At 44.1% G+C, this 22,518-nt stretch overlaps 1 protein-coding gene across 6 annotated transcripts in view; it reads right to left on the bottom strand.

The window, feature by feature from the left end:
• RANBP3L (RAN binding protein 3 like) overlaps positions 1-19,067 on the bottom strand; it is a 45,449-nt gene extending 26,382 nt beyond the window's left edge. For 3 of the 6 annotated variants that reach the window (XR_008744841.1, XM_055791322.1, XM_055791323.1), the window contains exons 1-5: positions 18,442-19,067; positions 2,464-2,522; positions 2,158-2,194; positions 1,489-1,566; positions 337-411 (exon numbers count right to left, since the gene is read on the bottom strand). Coding sequence is in view for 5 of the 6 variants with exons in the window: in XM_055791322.1 (XP_055647297.1) it covers positions 337-411; positions 1,489-1,566; positions 2,158-2,194; positions 2,464-2,522; positions 18,442-18,661 (469 nt within the window). In the remaining variant the exon portion in view is untranslated. The remainder of the gene's footprint in view (positions 1-336; positions 412-1,488; positions 1,567-2,157; positions 2,195-2,463; positions 2,523-18,441) is intronic. The other 3 variants (XM_055791328.1, XM_055791324.1, XM_055791325.1) reach the window with 1 other exon arrangement.
• Between the last annotated feature and the right edge of the window lie 3,451 nt (positions 19,068-22,518).

Genomic DNA, 22,518 nt, shown 5'->3' with positions numbered 1-22,518 from the left:
ATTAAATTGCAAGTAAACTAATTCATGTAATTATTTAACTCCATTCTGTTTTTTCAAGTATAATTTGTACCACAGGGTGTAAATGCCTATTTGCAAATTATTCAGATTCCTCCCCAGCACTGCAGGGATTCCCTAACACCAAACGCAAAAAACATTTCTTCTGTTGAACTGCCAGTCTTCCTCCTAAAACATTCCTTTCTCCTGTTCAAATATCAGTCTAGTCCAATGTACTCCAGCTCTGTCCTGCAGGAAAAGCATTTCCGTACGTTTTTATTTCAGCTAATACCTGCTTTTCTACATAAATATTAATTGGTTTTGTTGGGTTTTTTTAATTACCTGGCTGGGAGGGGGGGAAGGTAGGAAGGATGGTAAAGTAAGATGATCTCCCCCTTTTCTGAGTCAGAACTGTATCTGAAAGGATAAGAGACTGAAATTATCATTTCTTTGGAGAAAGAGAGAAGATTAATTTTAAGCTTAGCCAACTTGATGTCATGCCTTCATTAGTAGTAGAATAAATTACTGTCTGATAACTACCAGCTTTCTGAAGTAGACTGCTAGGTTATATCTATGCTGCTGAATCGGACAGGTCTCTGAAGCCAAGTGGCACAGCCTGGCTCAGGCACAGAGTTTACGGCTAGTCCACCCTGTAATAGTTCTGCCTTGCAGACCACCAGCTGGAGAGGTTCAAAACAGAACCAGGGAGTGAGCTACCTGTTAAGCAGTGTGGACAATCGAGAGGTCAACCACTCAAGCTTCCTCCTGCACCCTACTTTTTTTTTGGTATAGGCATACCCTAAAATTTCTACCATATCTATGATTTTTTTGTGTATGAGCTCAGTATATTTTCCAAAGTAAACCAAACCACTTATTTTAAATGTTCTTAACTACATTTAGGTGCATCACAGGACTAGATAAACCAACATACAGTGTGCACATATTAATACCTAAATACAGAAGTAACCTTCTGGTCCCATCTGTATGTTAAATAAACACTGTAAAAACCAGATCAGTCCTTCTGCACAGTAGCTTCAGTGACTTGTGTGCATTTCCCATGGAAGAAATACACAGTTCTTAAAGGGCCTTCCAGGTCTGCTGTTGGCTGGATGGAAGGACGGGCCCTTCTGGAAATGCTTTACATTTTCAGGGGTTGCCCAGGGAACACTGATTTCTGCCACAAACCAGGGACTCTCACTCCTTTCCATCCCTCCTCCTCCTATGACTTTGTGAGCAATTCAAGGAAAAGATATGAAATTTATATAGATTTTTCACTACTGTATGTAATACTAAGTATAGAAAATTAAAATATTTTTACTTAAGAACGGTGTTATTGGAAATTGCCATCAAGTTTATATAAATGTTTAAATTTTCATGACTTGCAGCACTTCCACAGTGCAGAAATATTTCTTAGACAGAAAAAATCTTTTTTTTTTACCAGACGAGAATACAGTACTACAGTAATTAAAACATAACAGGAGCTAAACATCATACCTGTGTTGGCCTGAGAGTCAGACTTCTGGAAAGTAAAAGATGATGATCTTGCACGTTTTCGGAAACAACTTATGAAATCTAGAGAGATGTAAATATAATGTTCTGCAGGGACAGACTGGCAAGAGTTTTCAGCACAGTGTTATGACACAAAATTAAAACCTGACCACAATAAATTCTAGGAGTGACTTACAGGAACAGCTATAAGGCAGTAGCTAAGAGCAAGAAGGCTTTGGAATCTCAGTCAAGACCTGGCATAAAGCCCCAGGGAGTCTTCTTTATTTCTACTAAGTCCAGGGAACCTAAATCTTATAGCACTTAAAGTCAGTTCATAGCCCGTAGGTTCAGAAGACATTAAGAATGATAAGTGTAGCCTAAACATATAGAAAAAGGCAGCTAAGAGCTCATACAGCTGACGAATATACTTGGCCACTTTTCAGGGCTTCTGGAGTTGGCTTTCTGGTAAACGTGAGAGTTAAAATGGAAGAATTCTTGAGGTAAGACTGGGACATATATATCAGGACATAGTAAGTGTGTACAACTGACATAGTCTTAGTCTACAAGGATTAACAAGGATTTAAGTAAGGATCCAAACATTATTTTCACAGGCAACAGTTAGACCTATGAATAACCCAATATATTGTTATACTGTTTCAATAAGGTGGTTATTACCATTTTCAGCTTTGCAAACCGGGTGTTCTGCAGGCCGCTGGAAAAAAAAAATAAGCATGAAAAGGTCAAGGAGAATTGAACAGCCATTTGCTAGACCAGGACGCAAAGTAAATCAATGCAGCACATATGCATTAAAAGCATTCTTTTTTTCTAGTTTCTAGTCTGCCTTATTCTGTTTTGAGACCATTTATTGCAAGTCTTAACCTGGGCTAAAATCCTTTATTACTGCTAGGATCATTGTCTATAGAATCCTCATTTCTCAGCATTTTTTATCAATTATAGGAAGTAAACAAAAAAGCTTTTTACCTTCAAAGGATGGTCCTTCTTTTCAAACACAAATGTCGGCTGGGCAAGCACTGATCTCTCTGGAAAAGAGATTGTTTTTAATAACAATTCTGTAATAGTACTTCTCAACTACAGTTCTCAAACTGCTCTGCAATAACAAACAGGACTTTACCCTTTTTTTTACAAGGGAGAAAATACAGAATTGCAGTGATGTACAGCACAGTCCACAAATAAGAAAAAAGCTAGAGTACTGAAATCCCAGCGTGAGTTTTGCCTAAGTAGATGCCACAGGATTTGCATTATATTTTTTTTACACTTCCTTCAGTTAAAAAGGACAAAAAAGTGCTTTTAGCCTTTACAAACAACATCAGCTGCCATCCTTTAACAGTAAGGGTGAACTGCAGCTTTGCTTCTCAGAAAAGCGCAAGGATGTGAAATGCAAAATTATCCCAAAAGGAAAGCAAGGAAATGTGTTACACTTGGCCTCCCAGCCACATTCACACTTCCCATTCTTTAGTCTTCAGGTAAGTGAATGCCTGTCTAGTGTCAGTTTTAATGTGTGAATATGATATGTAAACATATCAAATTTTATAGAGAAAATTCTACTCTCAAGCATACCTCTGCATTTCTTAGGTATGACTGAAAACATCTTTGGATCCATGGTCCTCTTTTTTTTTTTCCTTTAATGAGACATATCCAGTATACAGTTGCCTCGCATCAAATGTTATGTTGGTTGAGAGTACACTGCTTCTACGTCTTACATTACTTCTTCAGGCTACTTTGCTAAGAATGAGACCTTCACAACCTGTGCAACTCTAATGGACTAACTTTGCTTGTCAGTGTAAAAGAAGAAGTTGTTTTCACCAATACCACCAATAAATGACATGTTTATTATGCCAATAAATGGACCAATTAAAGAGCAAAGAAGCAAACACAGATAGATTTTTTTAGACTACATCATACAAGATCCACCTCATGCTAGCTTGAGATGTCTGTAGCATGCAAATGGTAGAAACAATCAGCATCTGAGTACAAGCATATTTTCGTTGCATACCTTAGATGAATGAAGACCTAAATGCTTGTACTTATCTCCACGGGTAGCAAGGACAGACCAGGGTGACTACCGAACTATATGACTGGCCTTTGGCCAGAGAAATCTCACACTTCATATCTTGTTAACTGACTTTTGACAGAGCATTTATCATGTACACACCATTTTTATAACAGTGGCTTCCTCTGTTACTTGTTCAACAAAAATGTTCAAGTGAAAATACATGGATCAGTATTTTTATCTTGGTTTGCACACCTATATCTGTGACCAACAACCAAAAAAACAGTAAACATTGTTAAAATAAATGCTGTGTGTATGTGAACAGGGGCAAGAAGCAAGAAACTATTACTCAAACCCAGCGATGCACAGACACAGCAGTAACAATACAGTTTTACTGTTGTTTAGGTTAATTTTGTACTTACTTTGGCACTGTGTGTGTGTGTGTGAAGGACTGAATTTAGCAAACTTGGCGTGCTTTACAATAAAGGTCTGGTTTGTCCTTAATAAAAAAAGCAGAAGAAAGTTCACTTTGTTCAACTCCATAAAAGATAATTCTCTGTCACTGAAAGTTGGAAGAAAATTTCCACAATCTGGTTACAGCTGGAGATCCATGGCATGGCATCAGATGGAGCAGTTCCACTTCTATTCACTAGAGGGGAGTGGGACATATAAGCAATAGTATTTCAGTGCAGTATGTTTTATTCAGTATAATAGGCTTTCTCCTGTCTCCTTAAAAAAAAAAAGGGGGGGGGGGGGGGGGGGGGGGAGGACGTGTATTCTTATTGAGTGACTCAAAGCATGACTACAGAAACCTTCATATTCTCCACAATACCTGACAAAGCTCAAAAGCTAGCAACATTTGTAAAGGCACATTTATGACTCCAAAGCATGGAATTAGCAAAGAGTGAATTGCTGTGAAAAAGGAACTGACTTTCCATCACAGAGCTGACTTTTGCTGGAGCTAAAAGGCTGTAGGGAGTTTGAAGGAATTAGGAAAGTTCACTATGATTTAAACAACAAAATTCCAGTAAGTTTAAAACCTAGAAGTTCCTGAAGAAAAATTCATAACTGGTTGATTACCAACAGAAGCATGCGAAGCTAGGGTATAGTGCTACCTCTTAAAGATAAATATGTGTGTTTTGATATATCCCATCAACTGCTTTTGAGCCAAAGGGAAAACTTTCTTGCTGTCTCTATATTTCGTCAGAGGTTGCTGATGCTGCCACAGTTATCTGTCATTTCTATGGTTCTGTACTGCTTCTACCCAAATCAAGAAAACCTTTTTGTCATTCCTGAAAAGTATTCTATGTAGCTCATCAATAAGATCCCCACTCCTCAATCAGGCCATTCATAACAGAGTTTTAAAAGTATATTTAACTATATATATATCCTATGCATAATTTCCAACTACATTTTGAACTTCTCAGACAGCCAAGGACAAAATATCTGCGGCTGATCCCCACAGAAAAAGCGATGCAGAATTACTTGTGGATGTCACACAGGGCCATCAAGGAGTTATCACAACTGTGTCAACGTTCTGATTTTAACACCGATGAGCAACTTTCCGTGTCTCTGATCCGTCTTCTGCACTAAGGCTGACGCTGCCAGGGTGGGTGGCTGTGCTGGTGAGGGGAGAAGCCCCCCTGTGCCCTCCTCAGCAGCAGCAGTGGGGCATGCAGCCTGGCAGTGCCTGACTCCAGCAGCAGCAGCCATGGCCGGGTGCCGGCTGGCACAAAGGGCTGGGAACAGGGTGGGCTGAAGTCGCTCCTCCTCCTCCTCACCAACAGGACACAGGCAGACACAGGCTGGTGAGTGCCTGGTTAAGACTGGGCTGCTCCAGTCCTCTGCAGTTTGGTCCTCGTGGATGAAAGAGACTGTTGGAAAACTTACCAGAAAAACCTGCCAAATGGGCTGCTTCTGGCCGCAGGGACTGCAGTAATCCACCAGCCTCAGCCAAGAGTCCAGACACGGAACCTGCCTGTCTGCCCACGAACAATCACCACAGACTGGGCTCTCTTTTCCTCGCTGCAGTTCCCCTGGAGCAGCTCAGTTAGCTCTTGGATGAATGCTTGCTGCACTCAAAGCTCAAAATCTGCCCTTGCCTGGAAGCCACATTAGAAATGACCAGTTCCCTTTCTCGAGATCTTTGCATGGCCTCCTGGCTCCAGCCTCCTGCCCTGTGCAGAAGCATTGTCAAACCTGCTCTGACCTGAGCTCTCTGACATGGAAGGCACCCCGGTTTCACGCCTGGTGCCTGCTCTGCTCTACTTATCCAGCATGGGCATCCCAGCTCCATCACTCTGCTCGGTGCTCTGCCTAGTGCTGCACATGCAGGCAATTGGCAGATTATGGTGGTTCATATGCCCAGAGGGAGACTGCATTGCTAATGTTCCAACTGAATGAAAACACAGAGATGCATTTTGGGGAAAAATAATTGCTGGCTGATGCCTAAGCCTAGGAAGCACTAGTCAGAACGATATGCAAGAAATTATGTAAAATTGCATTCACCGGCTTTGCCTGTATCCCAAAAGCTAGCATTGTCCATGAGGTTTATGGGTCCTTCAGCCTTTGCTGTGACATTCCACTCTTTTTTATTACTATTTCTTTTTCTAAAGCTGTAGAAACTTCCCAAAATATATATGTTAAAAACTAAGCGGGACACTGATGGTTTTGAAAATTCTAGAGTTATTATCATAGAGAACAGATAAAATGATCCCTAACCTTTGAGGGCTAAGGACACAGTGGAGAGGACATAAGTCCAAATGTCTCTCCAGTTTTCAGGCAGTCATATGCCTGAAGTCCTATGTCAAAAGTGGTTGACAGTGCTGTGGCTCTATTCCTCCCAAACTGAAGCAAAAACTTTAAGATGGTATGATAGGAATTTGTGATCTTAACACAAGGGTTTTTTGCTTCTGACAAACAGTTAATTTTTGTATTTTCAGATTCAAAAGAAAATAAATTCTGTCGGATCTCCCCCATTACCAAACTTTCTGTAAGTCTGAAAACATTTAAATTCATATTCATACCAAATCCTTTCACATTTTTGTATCTGAAGTTAGGAACCTGTATGTATAAAAAGTAACAATAGAGGCTTTTATAAGACTCAGTATGGCTGAATCCAGTGAAAGTTTTGAGCACCCACTGAATCTAAACATCAAACTGATTTTATATATATCCATTGAAGTGCTAAAATGCAGGCATCAGAGTTTGACAGCAGTTACAGTTCTTAGACTTGAATCATATTTTTCTCCTCCAATCTTAGCAATGTATACTGTCATAGAAAGGAACAGAAACTGATTTTCTCATTGAAATTTGTTTTCTGTTCAAATTGATTTGGTCAGTGATTCCCTTTAGCTAATTAAAAACAGGGTAACTATTCAAGGAATTATGCTTTCTGTGGCATCATTAGTGTGAAAAATGAACGAACAGATACTGGCTTTTCACTAAGTGCTGTGCTGGACAGGTAACAAGCTGCCCTCCTCGGGTCCAAAGTTCACTGCAAGGAAGACATTTGGTTTCATCCCTGCACGACCACCAGAGGACCCCAATGACTGAAAAGAGCAACCACAGTCGGGGGGGGGGGAGTTATTTAAATCATTTCAAAGAATATTGTAAATAGTTGTGAGAAAATAATGAATATGTATATGGCTGATGCAACCTTAATGGTATAAGTAGATCATATTTAAACTCATTAGGCGCGCCTCTGGCTAGATTCATGCACCCAGCACTGTGGTTTTTGCTCTTTGACTTTGCCTCGCAATAAAGATTTCCGAACCTACCTTTAGTGGGTCACGTATTTATAACAAATTTAGGGGCTCGTCTGGGATTACCGGTTCTCCTGGCCCCAGTATCTTTGGTGACCGTCAGGTAGGAGGCGTGCCTCACTGGTTTCCGTGAACTCTGACAGCACACCTCTGACCATGGGACTGTTAGCCAAACACCCCAGAGAGAGGCAGAGGCTCTTAGAGCAAAAGCCACTTGGAGCTCCCTGGGAGGCAAAGCTGCAGTTGCCTGTAATTCACGTGCACGAAGGCCCAAGTAAGAAGATGGACTGTAAGTATTACTCGGTTGGGTGGGAAGTGAGGGCTTGACTGCATGACTTAGTGAGACCTGGCAGGGTAGCCCCCTTCCAGGCAGCCAGTGTGGAGTCTTTCTAACCGTGGTTCCAACATCCCACCAGGTACTTGGCGGGTGAAGAGATGAAGCGAGTGGAAAGCCATGTGGAAGACAGCCCCAGGGAAAATATGGGACAGGGAAGTAGCAAAACGAGTCCCAGGAAAAAGGGGAGCCAGAGAATACCGAATGAAATACCCCTGGTCAGTCCACTGGGGTTGATGTTAGCAAACTGGGAAAGTACTGAGAAAACTTAAGGATAAAGACAAAATGAAAATGATAAAATATCTTATGTGTTAGAGTGGACCAAGGAAGAGATTAGACCAGATCATTTGTATTGGCTTCGTTATGGGTCATTTGAGGGTTGGCTTTGCCAAGCATTAAACCACTATGTGAATGCCCAAGAACCCCCTAATCCAGAGCAGAATGAATACGCTGCTTGCTGGAAAGGGAAAATTTGGCCAGGATCAGTGGGAGTGTTCAGAGCAAAGGAGGTAGAGGAATCATGTCATAAATGGGACCCCCTTGAGTCCTTGCCCCCTCCATACCCGGTAGTTCCTAATGCCCCTCCAAGTGAGGACACAGGAGGGCCTGATGAAAGAGGAAGTACACTCTGACCCGACAGGACTCCCAGAACAAGATGGAGACAAACTGTTAAAGCGACAGCACCAGGCGAAGAGCAGGAAGTCAGAGGGTTTTTTTCCACTTAGAGAAGTACCATTGGGAGGGGCACAGGGAGGTCATTGGGTTTGTGAATGCCCCTTTGACTTCTACTGGAGCGAGGAACTTCAAGAAGGAGATTAAGGGCTTATTAGAGGATCCTCTGGGGCTTGCTGAACAATTTGATCAGTTTCTGGGGCCCAGTATCTACACACGGGAAGAAATGCAGTCCATACTGAGCATTATCTTTTCCCAAGAAGAAAGGCAAATGATCAGGGTAGCAGGCATGAGAGTTTGGGAAAAGGAAAATCAACAAGGACCACCCAGAGATCAGAAGATGCCCCTAACAAATCCCAACTGGGATCATAATATGGCTAACAGGAGAAATATGTCAGATTACCGTAGCCTGATCGTTAAAAGTATTAAGGAGGCTATTCCCCAGGGACAGAATGTTGCAAAGGCTTTTGATGGGTGACGGGATAAGCATGAAACTCCTACTGAGTGGTTAGCCAGGCTCCGGAAAAACATGCAACAATATTCCGGAGTAGAGCCCGAGAGTACAGAGGGGCAGACCCTTTTGAAAGTACACTTTGTTACCCATGCCTGGCCAGACATCTGCAGGAAGCTGGAAAACTTAGAAGGTCGGCAAGAAAAAGGGCTAAATGAGCTACTAAGGGAAGCACAAAAAGTGTATGTGAGACGGATGAGGAAAAGGCTAAAGTTGAAGCAAAGATAATGATCGCCACCATGAGGAACGGGGATCTTCAGAGAAACAGAGGGATTCCCAAAGGCGGGGGGGAGGGGAGCAGCTGCTTTTACTGTGGGAAAGAAGGACATTTTAAAAGAGAATGTCCGAAGTGAAATACAGATCTTAAGGTCTTTAAAATGACCCTGGAAGACATTGCGGAGGACTAGGGGTGTCAGGGGCAATTCCTCCTGGGGGAAGGATCCCACCTAGAGCCCTTGATAAATCTACAAGTAGGACCGCAGGAGGAAATATTAGAATTTCTAGTGGACACTGGAGCGGAACGAACATCTGTGTGTCAAGTACCTCTGGGATGTGAAGTAAGCAAAGATACCATAAAAATAATCGGAGCAAAAGGGGAAGGGTTTAAAGCTCCAATAATTAGACAAATAGAGATGAAAAGGAATAACCAAAGGGGCAAAGGAAACATTTTATTTGTCCCAGGGGCAGGATGCAATTTACTGGAAAGAGACCTACAAGTTCACCTAGGGATAGGAGTTGTTCCCGATGAAGGAAGGATGGTGGTAAAAATTTTGAGGTTGACTCAGGAGGATGAGTTGAGAATAGACCCTAAAGTGTGGGCTGGGGATGGAAGCCGAGGAAGCCTGGGTATAGAACCCGTTGTCTTTTCTATTCAGGATGAAGGGTGTCCAATAAGGGTTCGGCAATGTCCCATATCACTAGAAGGATGAAAAGGGCTCCAACCAATAATTGATGCTCTGGAAAAGGGTACTCTTGAACCCTGTATGTCTCCTCACAATACTCCCATCCTTCCTGTTAAGAAATCCAACAGGACGTACTGGCTGGTCCAGGACCTTTGAGAAGTAAATAAAAGAAACATGACTCGATATCCTGTAGTACCCAACCCATAATACCCTTTTAAGCAAAGTATCACCCCAACATAAGTGCTTTAGTTTAATTGATCTCAAGGATGCATTTTGAGCTTGCCCACTGGGTAAGCAGAGCAGAGATGTCTTTGCCTTTGAATGGGAAAATCCCTACAATGGACGCAGACAACAATATAGATGGACAAAATTACGCCAGGGGTTTACCGAATCCCCAAACTTATTTGGACAAGCTTTGGAGCAAGTCCTCCAGCAATTCCAAACCCCCAAAGGAACACAGCTAATACAATATGTGGATGACCTATTAGTCTCAGGGGTGGAAGAGGAAGAAGTATGGGAAACGACCATACAACTGTTGAACTTTTTAGAACTGGAGGGACTGACAGTATCCAAGCAGAAACTTCAGTTTGTGGAACCCGAGGTCAAATATTTAGGGCACATAATTAGTCAGGGAAGCTGTACACTGAACCCAGAAAGAATAAATGGCATACTTTCCCTGCCTGCCCCACTCCTCAAAATAAGACTGAGATAAGGAAACTTTTGGGGCTATTGGGATATTGTACGTTGTGGATTGAGGGATACACGCAGGTAGTAAGATACTTGTATGACAAACTCATTGAGGAAAGTTCCACATGGACAAAGGAAGACAAGGCTAGTTTGGAATAACTAAAGACCAAATTGACACAAGTACCTGTGTTGAGCCTCCCTTCCCTGGATAAGCCTTTCTATTTATATGTAAATGTGGAAGGTGGTGTGGCACATGGGGTACTGGATCAGGATTGGGGAGGGATTAAAAAGCCTGTGGCCTTCTTATCCAAAATGTTGGATCCCATCAGTAGCCATTAGCTGATATGCATTCAAGCAGTAGCTGTCACCTCAATTTTAGTAGAGGAAAGTCGAAAACTTACATTTGGGGGAAAATTGATGGTACAAACCCCGCATTCTATCAGAAATATAATCAAAAGGTGGGAAAATGGCTTACGGATAGTAGGATGTTAAAATATGAGGCCATCTTACTCAGTCAGGAGGATTTGACATTGGTGACCAGCAAGGTTTTAAACCCTGCTCAGTTCTTACATGGGGAACCAAAGGAGGAGTTAATACACGGTTGTATGGAACTGATTAGCTATCAAACTAGAGTCCAAGAGGACCTAGCAGATTATGCACTCCCTGAGGAAGAATGAATATACATAGATGGATCTTCTTGATTTATCCAGGGAAAAAGATTATTGGGATATGCCATAATCGACGGGAAATTGATAAGAACAATGGAAAAAGGAAAACTCCCCGGATCCTGGTCCACCCAGTGTTGTGAACTTTAGGCTCTAAACTGAGCACTTAGGCTCTTGACTGGAAAAACAGGAACAATATATACTGATTCTCATTGCGCTTATGGTGTGGTACACACATTTGGGAAAAATTGGGAAGAAATAGGATTATTACATTCAAAGGAAAAGGGTTGATACACAAGAGCTTGATTTTAGAAATAATAGAAGCTCTAAAGTTACCTGCTGGAATTTCAGTAGTCCACATTAAGGGACACCAAAAGGGAAATACTCCTGAGATAAAGGGAAATAATATAGCTGACCAGGAAGCTAGGGATGCTGCTGAGCATGGGAATATCAAAGTGCTTGCAATAACCCATGAACCTACCCAGCTCACCTGAATTCCTGGGTTCAGACAGGAGGAAGAAAAGGAGTTGATAAAAACTGGGGGACCAAAGGACCCCTGCAGAAAGTGGTTCCTTCACAATGGAAGGCAGATACTAAACAAAGAAATTATGCGAGAAATGATAAGGGAATTACACCAACAAACTCACTGGGGAACTTAAGCCTTATGTGATCACTTTTTAAGACATTTTGGGTGTACAGGGTTTTCATGATGGCCAGATAACTTCAGGATAACCTGCCAAAAATATCAGTAAGAAGGCCATGAGGAGAACACCAACAGGGGGAGAAGTTTGGCATTTCGTCCCTTTCAAAGTATCCAAGTAGATTTTACTGAGCTCCCCCAAGTCCAGAGGTGGAGGTATTTTTTAGTGATAGTGTACCATTTAACCCACTGGGTGGAAGCAGTTCCAAGTGTAAGGGCCACTGCAAATGCAGTATCAAAAATTTTATTAGAACAAATAGTTCCTAGATATGGGATAATGCAACAAATTGATTCAGACAGGGGAACACGCTTTACTTCCAAGATAATACTGTAAGTGACTCAGGCCTTAGGCATCAAGTGGGAACCACACACCCCATGGCATCCTTCAAAGTTCAAGACGAGTAGAGAGAATGAACCAGACATTAAAATGAGCACTTACTAAATTAATGGTGGAAACACAGCTATCTTGGGTGAAATGTTTACCCTTGGCTTTGTTGAGGGTCAGAACGCAACCCAGGACTGATTTAGGGATCTCCCCCTTATGAAATTATGTTTGGATTTCCCTCCCTGATCTCACAGCAAGAGATGGCCAGTTACGAAGGAGGAAGTTTGGAAATTTGCAAATATATTGAAAGCATATCAAAGAATCTGGAAAACTTGAGGGAAAAGGGGCTGATATCTCAATCCACGCTGTTAAATTTTAAAATCCACAAAATTCAGGGGACTGGGTATTGGTCAAAACTTGGAAAGAACATTCATTAACCCCGCAGTGGGAGGGTCCTTTCCAGGTTCTACTGACCACTGAAGTTGCAGTGCGAAAGAGAGAAAAAGGATGGACACACATTAGCCCGATAAATTAAATTAATACCTTATAAAACGTAAAGTTAAGACACTTTACATGGTGTTCTCCTTTTCTGCTTTGTATTAGGTTTTAAAATTAGGCTTAACTGAAAGCCATATGAAAACCTGTACTTTGAAATATTTCATCCTGGAGCTGGCAATAGGCTTTTTTTATTCTATTTATCAGTTGAGTGCCATTGCCCAGTTAGGTAGCAGGATTCCCATGTCTTGGTTCTTTCTTTTAACAGCTCCATACAGAGAATTTTTTTTAAGACCTAATGCCAATCCACTGGATTCTGCCTGAACTTCTACAATTCCTACAACTTTATACATTATTTGCATAGCTCTTTACAATTAACTACCAATCCTGCAACCAGGTATTTCAGATTGGCTGAGCTACGAAACTGAATCCTTCACACAAGACTTGAAAAAACTCAACCAGTAGTTTGTAAGTGCCAACAAATATGTAATACTGGTAACAAAAGCTGACTTGTAAAAAATAACATTTTTCTCATAATTTCTCAAATTAAAGTAACAATTTGTACCTCTTTGGTTTTTGTAGCGCACCTCACAGGAAAACTTTTAATTCCGATATGGAAACCACAATTTTTACTTTACACAGTTGTGTTGGGTTTGCAGGGCAAGGTTTTGGTGGTGGGTGGATGTGGGGGCCACAGGGGCGGCTTCTGTGAGAAGCTTCCAGAAGCTGCCCCCGTGCCCGGTGCAGCCCGTGCCAGCCGGCTCCGAGCTGGGCCCGGTGCTGGGCAAGGCCGAGCCCGTCGGTGCCGGTGGCAGCCGCAGGGACCGTGTATTTCAGATCGTGTATTTAAGTGCGAGCGAGCCCAGCAGCCCCGCGGCCCCCGGGCCGGGGCAGGGGGAGGCCGGGGGGCTCCAGGCGCCGCAGCAGCGGCTCCCCCAGCCCGCGGGGCGGCCCCCGGCGGGGCGGGCCGTGCCCCCAGCCCGCGGAGCCCCCGGGGGAGCAGCTCCCCCCCCGCAGCCCGGGCAGGGCCCCCCCCGGGGCAGGGGGTGCCCGCAGGGGGCTGTGACCCGCGGGCAGCGGCGCTGGAGCAGCTCCGGGCAGGGCCCGTGGCCCCGCGGGGAGAGGAGCCCGGGCCGGGCCGGGCTGGGGCAGGGCCGGTGCCCCCGCGGGGGCCGGGCCGGGCCGGGCTGGGGGCGAGGGGGCAGGAGCGGCGGACACGAGGTGTGAACTGACCGCAGCCCCCACTCCCCATCCCCCGGCACCACGAGGGGTGCGGAGGGAGAGAAGTCAGGAGTGAAGTTGAGCCTGGGAAGAAGGCAGGGCGGCGGGAAGGTGTTTCAAGGCTCAGTTTTCATTTCTTATGATCCTACTCTGCTCTGATTGGTGATAAATTCATTTTCCCCGACTCGAGCCTGTTTTGCCCGGGCGAGCGCCCTGCCCCTGCCCCTGTCCCTGCCCTCACCTCCGCCCAGACCCTTTCCGTGGATTTTCTGTCCCTGCCCAGCTGAGGAGGGGAGGGATGGAGCCGCTTGGGTGCGCACCTGGCAGCCGGCCCCGGCCAGCCCACCACAACAGTAAAAAAGAAGAAACTAACTTCTTAAAGATAACTGTCTTAAATAGCATAACATTCTGTTGTCTGTCTCCAAATAATGTCACTGACTTACAAAACTTTTAAATGCACCCAGCTTTCCCTCACAACATCCCAGTAAACATTACACAACACATAAGAACTACAAGAAAATTTATAATTAGATTATATTTTTATCCTATCAAAAGGTCAAGCTATGATATAGTATTTGCAAGTTTCTGCACTCTGATACACTATGGCATTAATTTCACTAGCTTTGTATATTACTGCTATAATTTGCAAAAATAAAAGCAGAAACAGTTCTGCATTTTGATGTTACAGGCAAGATTGCTGGTTTGCAGGTCACAACTCAACCCAAATAAAGCTAAGCAATAACAACAAATTCTTGCATATAACATTGCTGTTTTGTTTGTTTCACATACAAATTAGCTCAACAGGAACATGTAATTGGGGAAGATGTTGAGAGGAAAAGTAGATTCACTGTGACTTTAGTTGCTCCATCCCCAGAGGGGATTTAGCATTATCAAAATACTGAGAAAATAAGCCAAGGGAGAGTTTTGCCTCTGCCATTTACGAATATATACTGTGTACAGCTATTACTTGAAAAAAACACTTAAGACAAACTATTGTGCCTGGTATTTTGTGGCAATATACGTAAAGAGAAAGAAAGCAACAATCATCTAGCGTGTCAGCGGAAGACATGGATCCAGAAATTCTTATAGTTCCATTCAAAAAAAATGAATTATTTTGACTGTGCTAGCTGATAATCTCTCCATTAACATGTTGCCTCAAGAAGCATCAGAGTTAAAATATAATCATTTACTTAATTTATCATATTTTAAATAACTATAAAATATAATAAATTAAAAGGTAATACAAAATACGAAAATACTAATACAACCACTTTTTAAAAAAACTACCTATATTTCAGATTCTAAAATTGCAGTAACAGGCAGAATAAAATAGACATAGTGAAAACATGCAGTAGGACAAATTACAGAATACTTTGCTATCCAGGCTTGGACTCACATTTAAGTATTGTTTCTGGCTTTTGATATGTTTATCAGTATTAACAGAGATGGACCATTTTCATTTAAAAAGAGGTGGTAAAACAGCAAAAACCTTCTGGCTAAGAACAGGATTTGCCAGATCTGCAGTAGACCCACAGTTTCTGTTTTATAAATGCTCATGAACTTTGCAACATAAGAGACCGCTCACAGCCAAGCGGGAGTACAAGGCTGCCAGCCAACATCTCTGGTCCCTCAGTGACCTCACTACGTAAGCCTTTCCTCTGCCAAAACTTAAATTTAAGGAAGATGACACAAGATAAAATGGAGTTATCTTAGAACAGTACTTTAGGCACTCAGCTTAACAGAACTGACCAACTTTAAGGGATACAGAAAAAGCTTTTAAAAATTTCACATTGCTGATACTGAGCAACTGCTCTACTTCTGGAAGCACTGTGCATTTGAGAACTCCAGTGGAATTCACATGTGCGGCTGGCTGCTCAGCACCTTTGAAAAATCACGTCACTTATTTAAGACTAAATATGGACCTGAAAACCTGCTTGCAGATTCTCATTTATTACCCTTCACATTTTTTATTTCTGTTTATGAAGCATATTCAGTACTTTTTAGGACAACTCCCCTTAAAAATGAACATCAGTTTTCATGCCAAGATGGCAGGGATTTCCAAGCAAATTCACCTTTTTTTTTTTCTTTTTTCGAAGACATTGTAAGACAAGACCGATTAATTTCCATTTAAATACATCACATGTACATGGTGGGGGTTTTTAATTGGTAAACACTAAAACCAAAATGGGAAAATAAAACAGGGTCAAAAATCAAATTAAATTCTAATCTGGTCAAATGTCAAATCTCCAATGCTAAACAGAAGAGTTTTCAGAGATGCATGTTGCTATACAGGCAACAAATCTTCAAGTTCAGTATCTAGTCATACTTCTGGACTTGCAAGCTAATTGAATTTTTTCTTTCAAGATACTCTTCCAGTGAAGAGTGTCAGGGAATCAATAAACTTGCAACAAGTCCTCATGAATCTGGATTTTCCAAAAATGTTCAACAGGAATTGTTCTCAATAATTGGTCCAAAACCATGCAAAAGCGTTTTATGAGAAGAAATAGTTTCAGCATTATTAAAATAGTTCAAACATATTGAGATGAAATTTTTCGACAAAGCCTTTCATATTTTGAAAAACAACATTGTTGAGAATTTTATTTCTAGAGAAATTAAACATATACAACAGACATTTGGCCACTGGCTGTGCTTGCTGCAGAAGTGACTGCTCTTCAGTGGGCCATGGAACACATGGGCCATATTAAATATGAACTGTAGGTTGCTCATCTTGGGTTCAGACAGCATCCTGTAAATACAGTCTAGGGAACTGGTAAATAACTTTACATATCCCCATTTGGATCAACTGAGAGTACATCATCAAAGAAGTGAGTTTCCGTTTCACTGTACTCAGAAAGAGGGAAGGAAAAGTTCATCCAATTAATTATTGCAAAATAAAACTTCTGGAAGAATTTGTCCTAGGGCAGCTTTACTGTACTGTTAAGACTCCAGTCTTGCACATTCTCTGTTATACAAATAGTTCATAACCCACATAAATAATTTCACTGTCATCAGTGACAGCGGTTATGAATGCAAGGATTCTTCATCCAGGCACAGCTGTGCGGAATCGGGCCCTGACTTTTTAAGGCATGCTCACTCTCTCTTCATCCACTCTTCTCAATTCTACATAAATACTGTTTCCTTGATCACTGTGGAAAGGATTCTTTTACCCAAATAACTGCATCTATTACTCCTAGCTTTCACTGTGGGTTTGCAGCATGGCATAAAAGATTGAAAAATTAACATACTTCAGCCATGGAAACTCAGCTGACAGCCTGTGAAAGTGTTTATAATTACAGCATATGTCACACCCATTCATCTCTGTAGAGCACAGTTCTCATCTTTATATGGGCAAGACATAAACAGGCCTTAAAACAAGGGGAAAAAAACCAACTATCCCAGCAATACTGTAACATAGTCTTTCAGAGAAACTAAACCCAGTTGGCTTTATTTCAAACATCAGAGCGAAAAAAATATTTTGGGGAGTCTCATCAATAAAATGTAATTCTAGCAGTGATGCAATGCCAGAAGTAACTGTGTCACTAGACCAGCAGGACTGTGCCAAAATATGTAACCAAACATTGTTTTATAAACACTGAAGCTTCCAACATCCCAGTGCTCAGCACTTTTAATCTATCATAAAAGCCTGTAAAATACTCAATGCAAGGTCATTAAAATTCACAGGCATATAGAGCCTTACCATTTTCAGGGCATTGTACCAGTATCAAATTTCATAAATCACTACAAAGCAGCAAAGAAGTAACACTCAGGGGGGTGGGGGTCGGGGTGTGTGTGTGTGCAGAAATTTAACTATACAGGTAATAAAGCCGAGATCCAACAAGACTCATGCATGTTTACATTTTAGGCATGTATGTAAACTGAACCATGTGTGCTCAACACTAAGCACGTAAGTGAAAGGCTGGTTAACGGACAAATTAGCCCAAGCACTCTAAACTGTATCAGTAATAGCATCAGGTTTAGACCTTGAAGGTGCATGCTTCCTCATGCTGCTTTAGGTTCATACATCAACCTGTGTGGTAAAAAATGGTTGGTGGCATCACCTGCAAAATGTCCTTAATATTACCACTTGTTTCTTTTACATCCCTTTAAAAAAATGTTACTATTACAATTTCATATAAATCATTCTCAGTTCTTGGCCCTTTTCACTACCTACTTGATAAAGGATTTTGCTGCCCAGCTCTGCAGTCAGTCACCTCTCTGAGGAGCTCGACTGTGCCAGGTTTGCTCCCGGTGCCCAGGGCGCGGGGCAGGGCAGGGATGGCTGGGAAAGTGCGTGCTGTTCCTGGGTACGGCCAGGAAAGCAAGCACTGTTCCTGCCATCTAGCCCAGCATTTTGGAAAGCTGCAGGAAGTCCAAATGACAGCGGGTGTCAACACCCTTACAGAGAGACCACTTCGGGGTGCTCTACTAATAAAAACCCAAACACACGCTATCTGGTAGTGTCTTTTCTTCAACTAAAATACAAACTGGAGGTTCTTGACAGATTACCACTAAAACCCTGCAATAAAGAAACCACAGCCACCCAAGCTCCTGTTTTGCGTCACCCAGAACACGGTTACCAACCGAGCATGTCCTTTGTGTTTATCCCATTCCCCACACCTCCTTGCAAGGGATCAGAGGGGGCGCACAGAAGATACCAGCCCACCAAACGTACCTGTGCAGCGTTCCTCCCCGGGGCCGAGCCTGCCGCTGCCGGGGCCGGGGCCGGGGCCGGGCCGGGCGCTGCGCTCGGGCAGGCCGGCAGTGCGCTGCGGGGCCCGCGGGCCGCCGGGCCTGTCGCTGCTGCGCGGGTCCGGCTGGGCCTTCGCACCGCGCCCGCATCCGACCGCAGCCATCGCCTGGACGGGAGCGCCGCACACCTGTACATAAAACATTCCTTTGGCATGCAGGAATTGGCTCGTTTCTCATCATGAGGTCCTCCGAAGTACCTTTATAGATACATATGCGCAATCATAGATGTATAGATTTTTTTTATGGATAGATATTAGATGTAATAATCTGTAAGCCGTAGCTGGGTCGACAGTTTTGGATTGAGCCTTATCAGCCGTCCCCCAGGCCACCCGCCCCCCCACACTAGGCCGGCGCGGCCCCGCGGGGAGCCGCCCCCGCAGCCGCCACCGGAGGGTAACGGCGGGGGGCTGCGCTTCACCGGAGCGGGCGGCGGCCGCTGCGGCGGCCGGCGGGGGAGTGTCGGCGCGCCGGTGCTACGGTGACAGCTCGCGGGGAGCCCTTAGCGGGGGCTGGCCGTTGGGAGGGGATATGTAAAGCCCGGCAGATTAGCATAAGAGGGCGGGCGGAGAAGCGGCCGGAGCGGCTGTGCGTGGCGTTTAACGGGCAAAGGCTGGGAGAACGCCGGGGCGGGGGGGTTCAGTCACGGGTGGCCGCATCGGCGTGTGCGGGGCGGGGAGGGCTGGGCCGCCCGCCGGCCCCTTGCGGAGCGGGGCGTGAGGAGCCTCTCGCCGAGCGGGGGCCGCGGGCGACAGAATGGCGGCTGCGGCGACTTGTGGGGCGCCTGGGGCGGCGGGCAGGGCCGGGCTGCCCGCGGGCGCACCCGTGGCGGCGGAGGGGAAGGGGAAGCACCGCCGAGGCTGGCTCGGTTCCCGTCGCGGCGAACTCCCCCCCCCGCCCCGAGGGCAGCTGCGGCGGCTGCCCCGCGGCCCGTGCACGGTCCCACCGGCTGCGCTGAGGGGACTGAGCATACAGGGTCTGCGAGGGCTTGGACGCCGCCGTCTGCCACCACACTCCAGCCCGGAACAGGGCGACGGGAGGCCGGCAGCTACCTTCCGTGGCTTGCCGCGGCGTGGACCCCAGGACCCGGGCGCGGCGGCCAGCGGGCCCGAGGCTGCGCCGGGCCCCGAGGACAGCGGCCGGAGGGCGGCCTTGCCCTTGCCCTTGCCTTTGCCCTTGCCCTTGCCCTTGCCCTTGCCCTTGCCTTTGCCCTTGCCATTGCCCTTGCCCTTGCCCTTGCCCTTGCCTTTGCCCTTGCCATTGCCCTTGCCCTGCCTGGCAGCGCGCCCCCTGGCGGCTCGGAGCGGGGCGGCGGCAGGCCCCGCACGGCCCGTACCACACGCACCCGCTGAAGCCGCCCCTCAGGAACACGGCCCTGCTGCCCTGCCCGGTGTCTCATCGTGAAAGCCCCGTGCTTTTTCCCCCGATGGAACTGCCGGTTTTGTTTAGCAACTGTCTCCTTTGGTATGCGCTTGGTATTGATTTTTGGGGCTCTTTGTTTTCAAAAAGAAGATGGAAGCATCGAGCAAAGCAGCTGAGTGCTGTGATTATTCCCATGCTGACATGAACCAAATGTGGTGTAAGCAAAAAAGGTGTTGCGGTCCACTCCTTCCAGATGCACCGTGCAGCAAGTTAATAAAGCCTAGCCAGTGTCTCCTGTTGTTTGCTTAAACAGTAACAGTCCCAAATTCTTCAAGTGAGAGCAGTTTCAGCCCATTATATTGCAGGCCTGGTGTTAAACTGCCTCTAATCCTGATAGTTCAAGGCAAAAAGGTAGGAATTTGCTGAAGGTTCATCAGAACCATATGTCTAGTCTAGTTTCTCTGCGCAGCCAGTACCAGATGTTTCACAAAAAAGATGCAAGAAGTCCAAGAGCAGGCAGATGTTGAGTAATTTCCCTCATTAGAGTGCCAGTGTTGGTGGGCATGCATGCTGACGTGTGCCAGTTTAACCCTACTGCAGCAGAATCATAGAACCATTTAAATTTTTCCTAATCTAAACCTCCCCGGCACAGACTGAGGCGGTTTCCTCTTGCCCTGTCACTTGTCACCTGGGAGAAGAGACCGACCCCCCTGCCCACACCCTCCTGTCAGGCAGTTGTAGAGAGCAGTAAGATCCTTTCTGAGCCTCCTCCTCTCCAGGCTGACCCCCCCCAGTTCCCCCAGCCGCTCCCCACCAGCCCTGTGCCCCAGCCCCGGCACCAGCCCCCTGCCCGTCTCTGGACACGCTGCAGCCCCTCTGCGTCCCCCTGGCAGTGAGGGGCCCAACCTGAACACAGGAGTCGAGGGGTAGTACCTTTAGCCTTAACTGCTGGTACCAGCTATTTTTCTGAACTTCAGTTAAATGTGCAGGCTCTGTATAAATCTTACTAAACCCTTGACTTGATGAGTGCATTTTGTCATCAAGGTCCATAGTTACAGTAGTGCACAAAGTACTGTTTTCCATGTTTTACTTTGCAAATTTTCAGTTTAAGTTGAATACTGTCTTGTTACTGGTATGTGTAACAGTCTTGTTCTAGCTTCTGAATGTTTCATTGTTTTATACTTTTATCACATAATCTATTCATCTTCTGTGATAAAACTGTTCAAAACTTCAGTCATTATTCCTTTGATAATGGCTCCTGCTTCCGCTGCAGCTCTTGAGCTTTGAGTTGCAGAACACCCTCCTTCGGACCGAGATGGCCCATGATCAACATTGCGGAAAAGGCAATGGCACAGACCTATGCCTGGTTTCTCCAGAATAATTTTTCATTTTCTTCCACGTTTCCTAACATCTGTTAAGTTTCCTGTCATATTTTAGGTTGAACAGAGCTGTCATCACACTGTTTGGGGTAATGCCTGATTCCATTTTTTGAGATTATAACAATTAGTTTAGAATCCCATACCATGTATTTATAAAAGATTTTTTCTTCAAGGCAGTAATTTCTGATTACTATTATGTCATTAGTCCTAGTATTTTCCATTTTAGTGACTATTCACTTAGTAGAGTGGAAGACTTCTCAACTTCTTCAACATCTTCTCTCAACTGACTGACTTAAATAACTCTTCTGCAACTGCTGCTGCTAGATTGTTGGCCCCTTTCCAATCCATCTACACTAGAGACCTTAATATGAAATCTGTTTTTCATCTCTACTCAATAAAACTAATAATCTATTTCTACTTTCTTTCCCTGTCTCTTAGGTGGCTTTTGAGTCATTTTAATACTTGGTCTGATCCCAAGAATATTTAGTTGTGGGCTAACTTTAGACTTACAAATGTCTAAATAATTGACATAATTACTTTTTTTAATCTACTACATATTGATTTCTGCCAAATAAATGAATTCATAGATACTGAATACTAATAATTTGGTAATACACTTTCTTCTGTGTATTCATACGTAGTGATCTAAAGATTTTCTAGGTACTTAGAGGCTTTAATTGTGCTTACATATATGCATACTATACCATATAATCTTACTGTATACTGTACTACAGGATCAAGACCCTTATGCTTTCAGTGGACAATCTCAATAGTATGGTGAATAAAGGCATAAATCATGCATGTTGAAAGATGCTGAGCACTTTCTGTTCCTGATCGATGTGTTAAATATAGTTTAAAAAGAAAAGGTCTTACATAGTGTATTGCTAACTTGTCTGAGTTGAGAATCTTAATCCTATGGGCTAATTTTAGAAGGTCAATTCTAAACAATGGTAGGCTGATTTTGACTGCGCGGATTTCAAGGGCATCTTTCTTGCACTTTTTGAGCAAGCTTCTTATGAATTCAGCTGAAGTTGGAGTTGAGATGCAGTTGCATCTGAAAATTAGGACATTGTAATTTGACATCAAAATTATTGTCATTTCATAAAAGTGTAAAAAACTGGTTTTACTTTTAGAATGAGGGGACTGATACCTCTTTACATTCAAAAATCTTTAAAAGTCAAAGAGGTTAGCAACAACTTGCAGGAGTCTGGAAGTGTACTGAGAGCAACCTATCAGTTCTAAACATTCTGTTCTTGTTGGGC

The sequence above is a fragment of the Falco peregrinus genome, chromosome Z, assembly GCF_023634155.1.
Source record: "Falco peregrinus isolate bFalPer1 chromosome Z, bFalPer1.pri, whole genome shotgun sequence".
Classification (NCBI taxonomy): Eukaryota; Metazoa; Chordata; class Aves; order Falconiformes; family Falconidae; genus Falco; species Falco peregrinus.
This window is presented reverse-complemented; position numbering and strand designations above follow the sequence as displayed.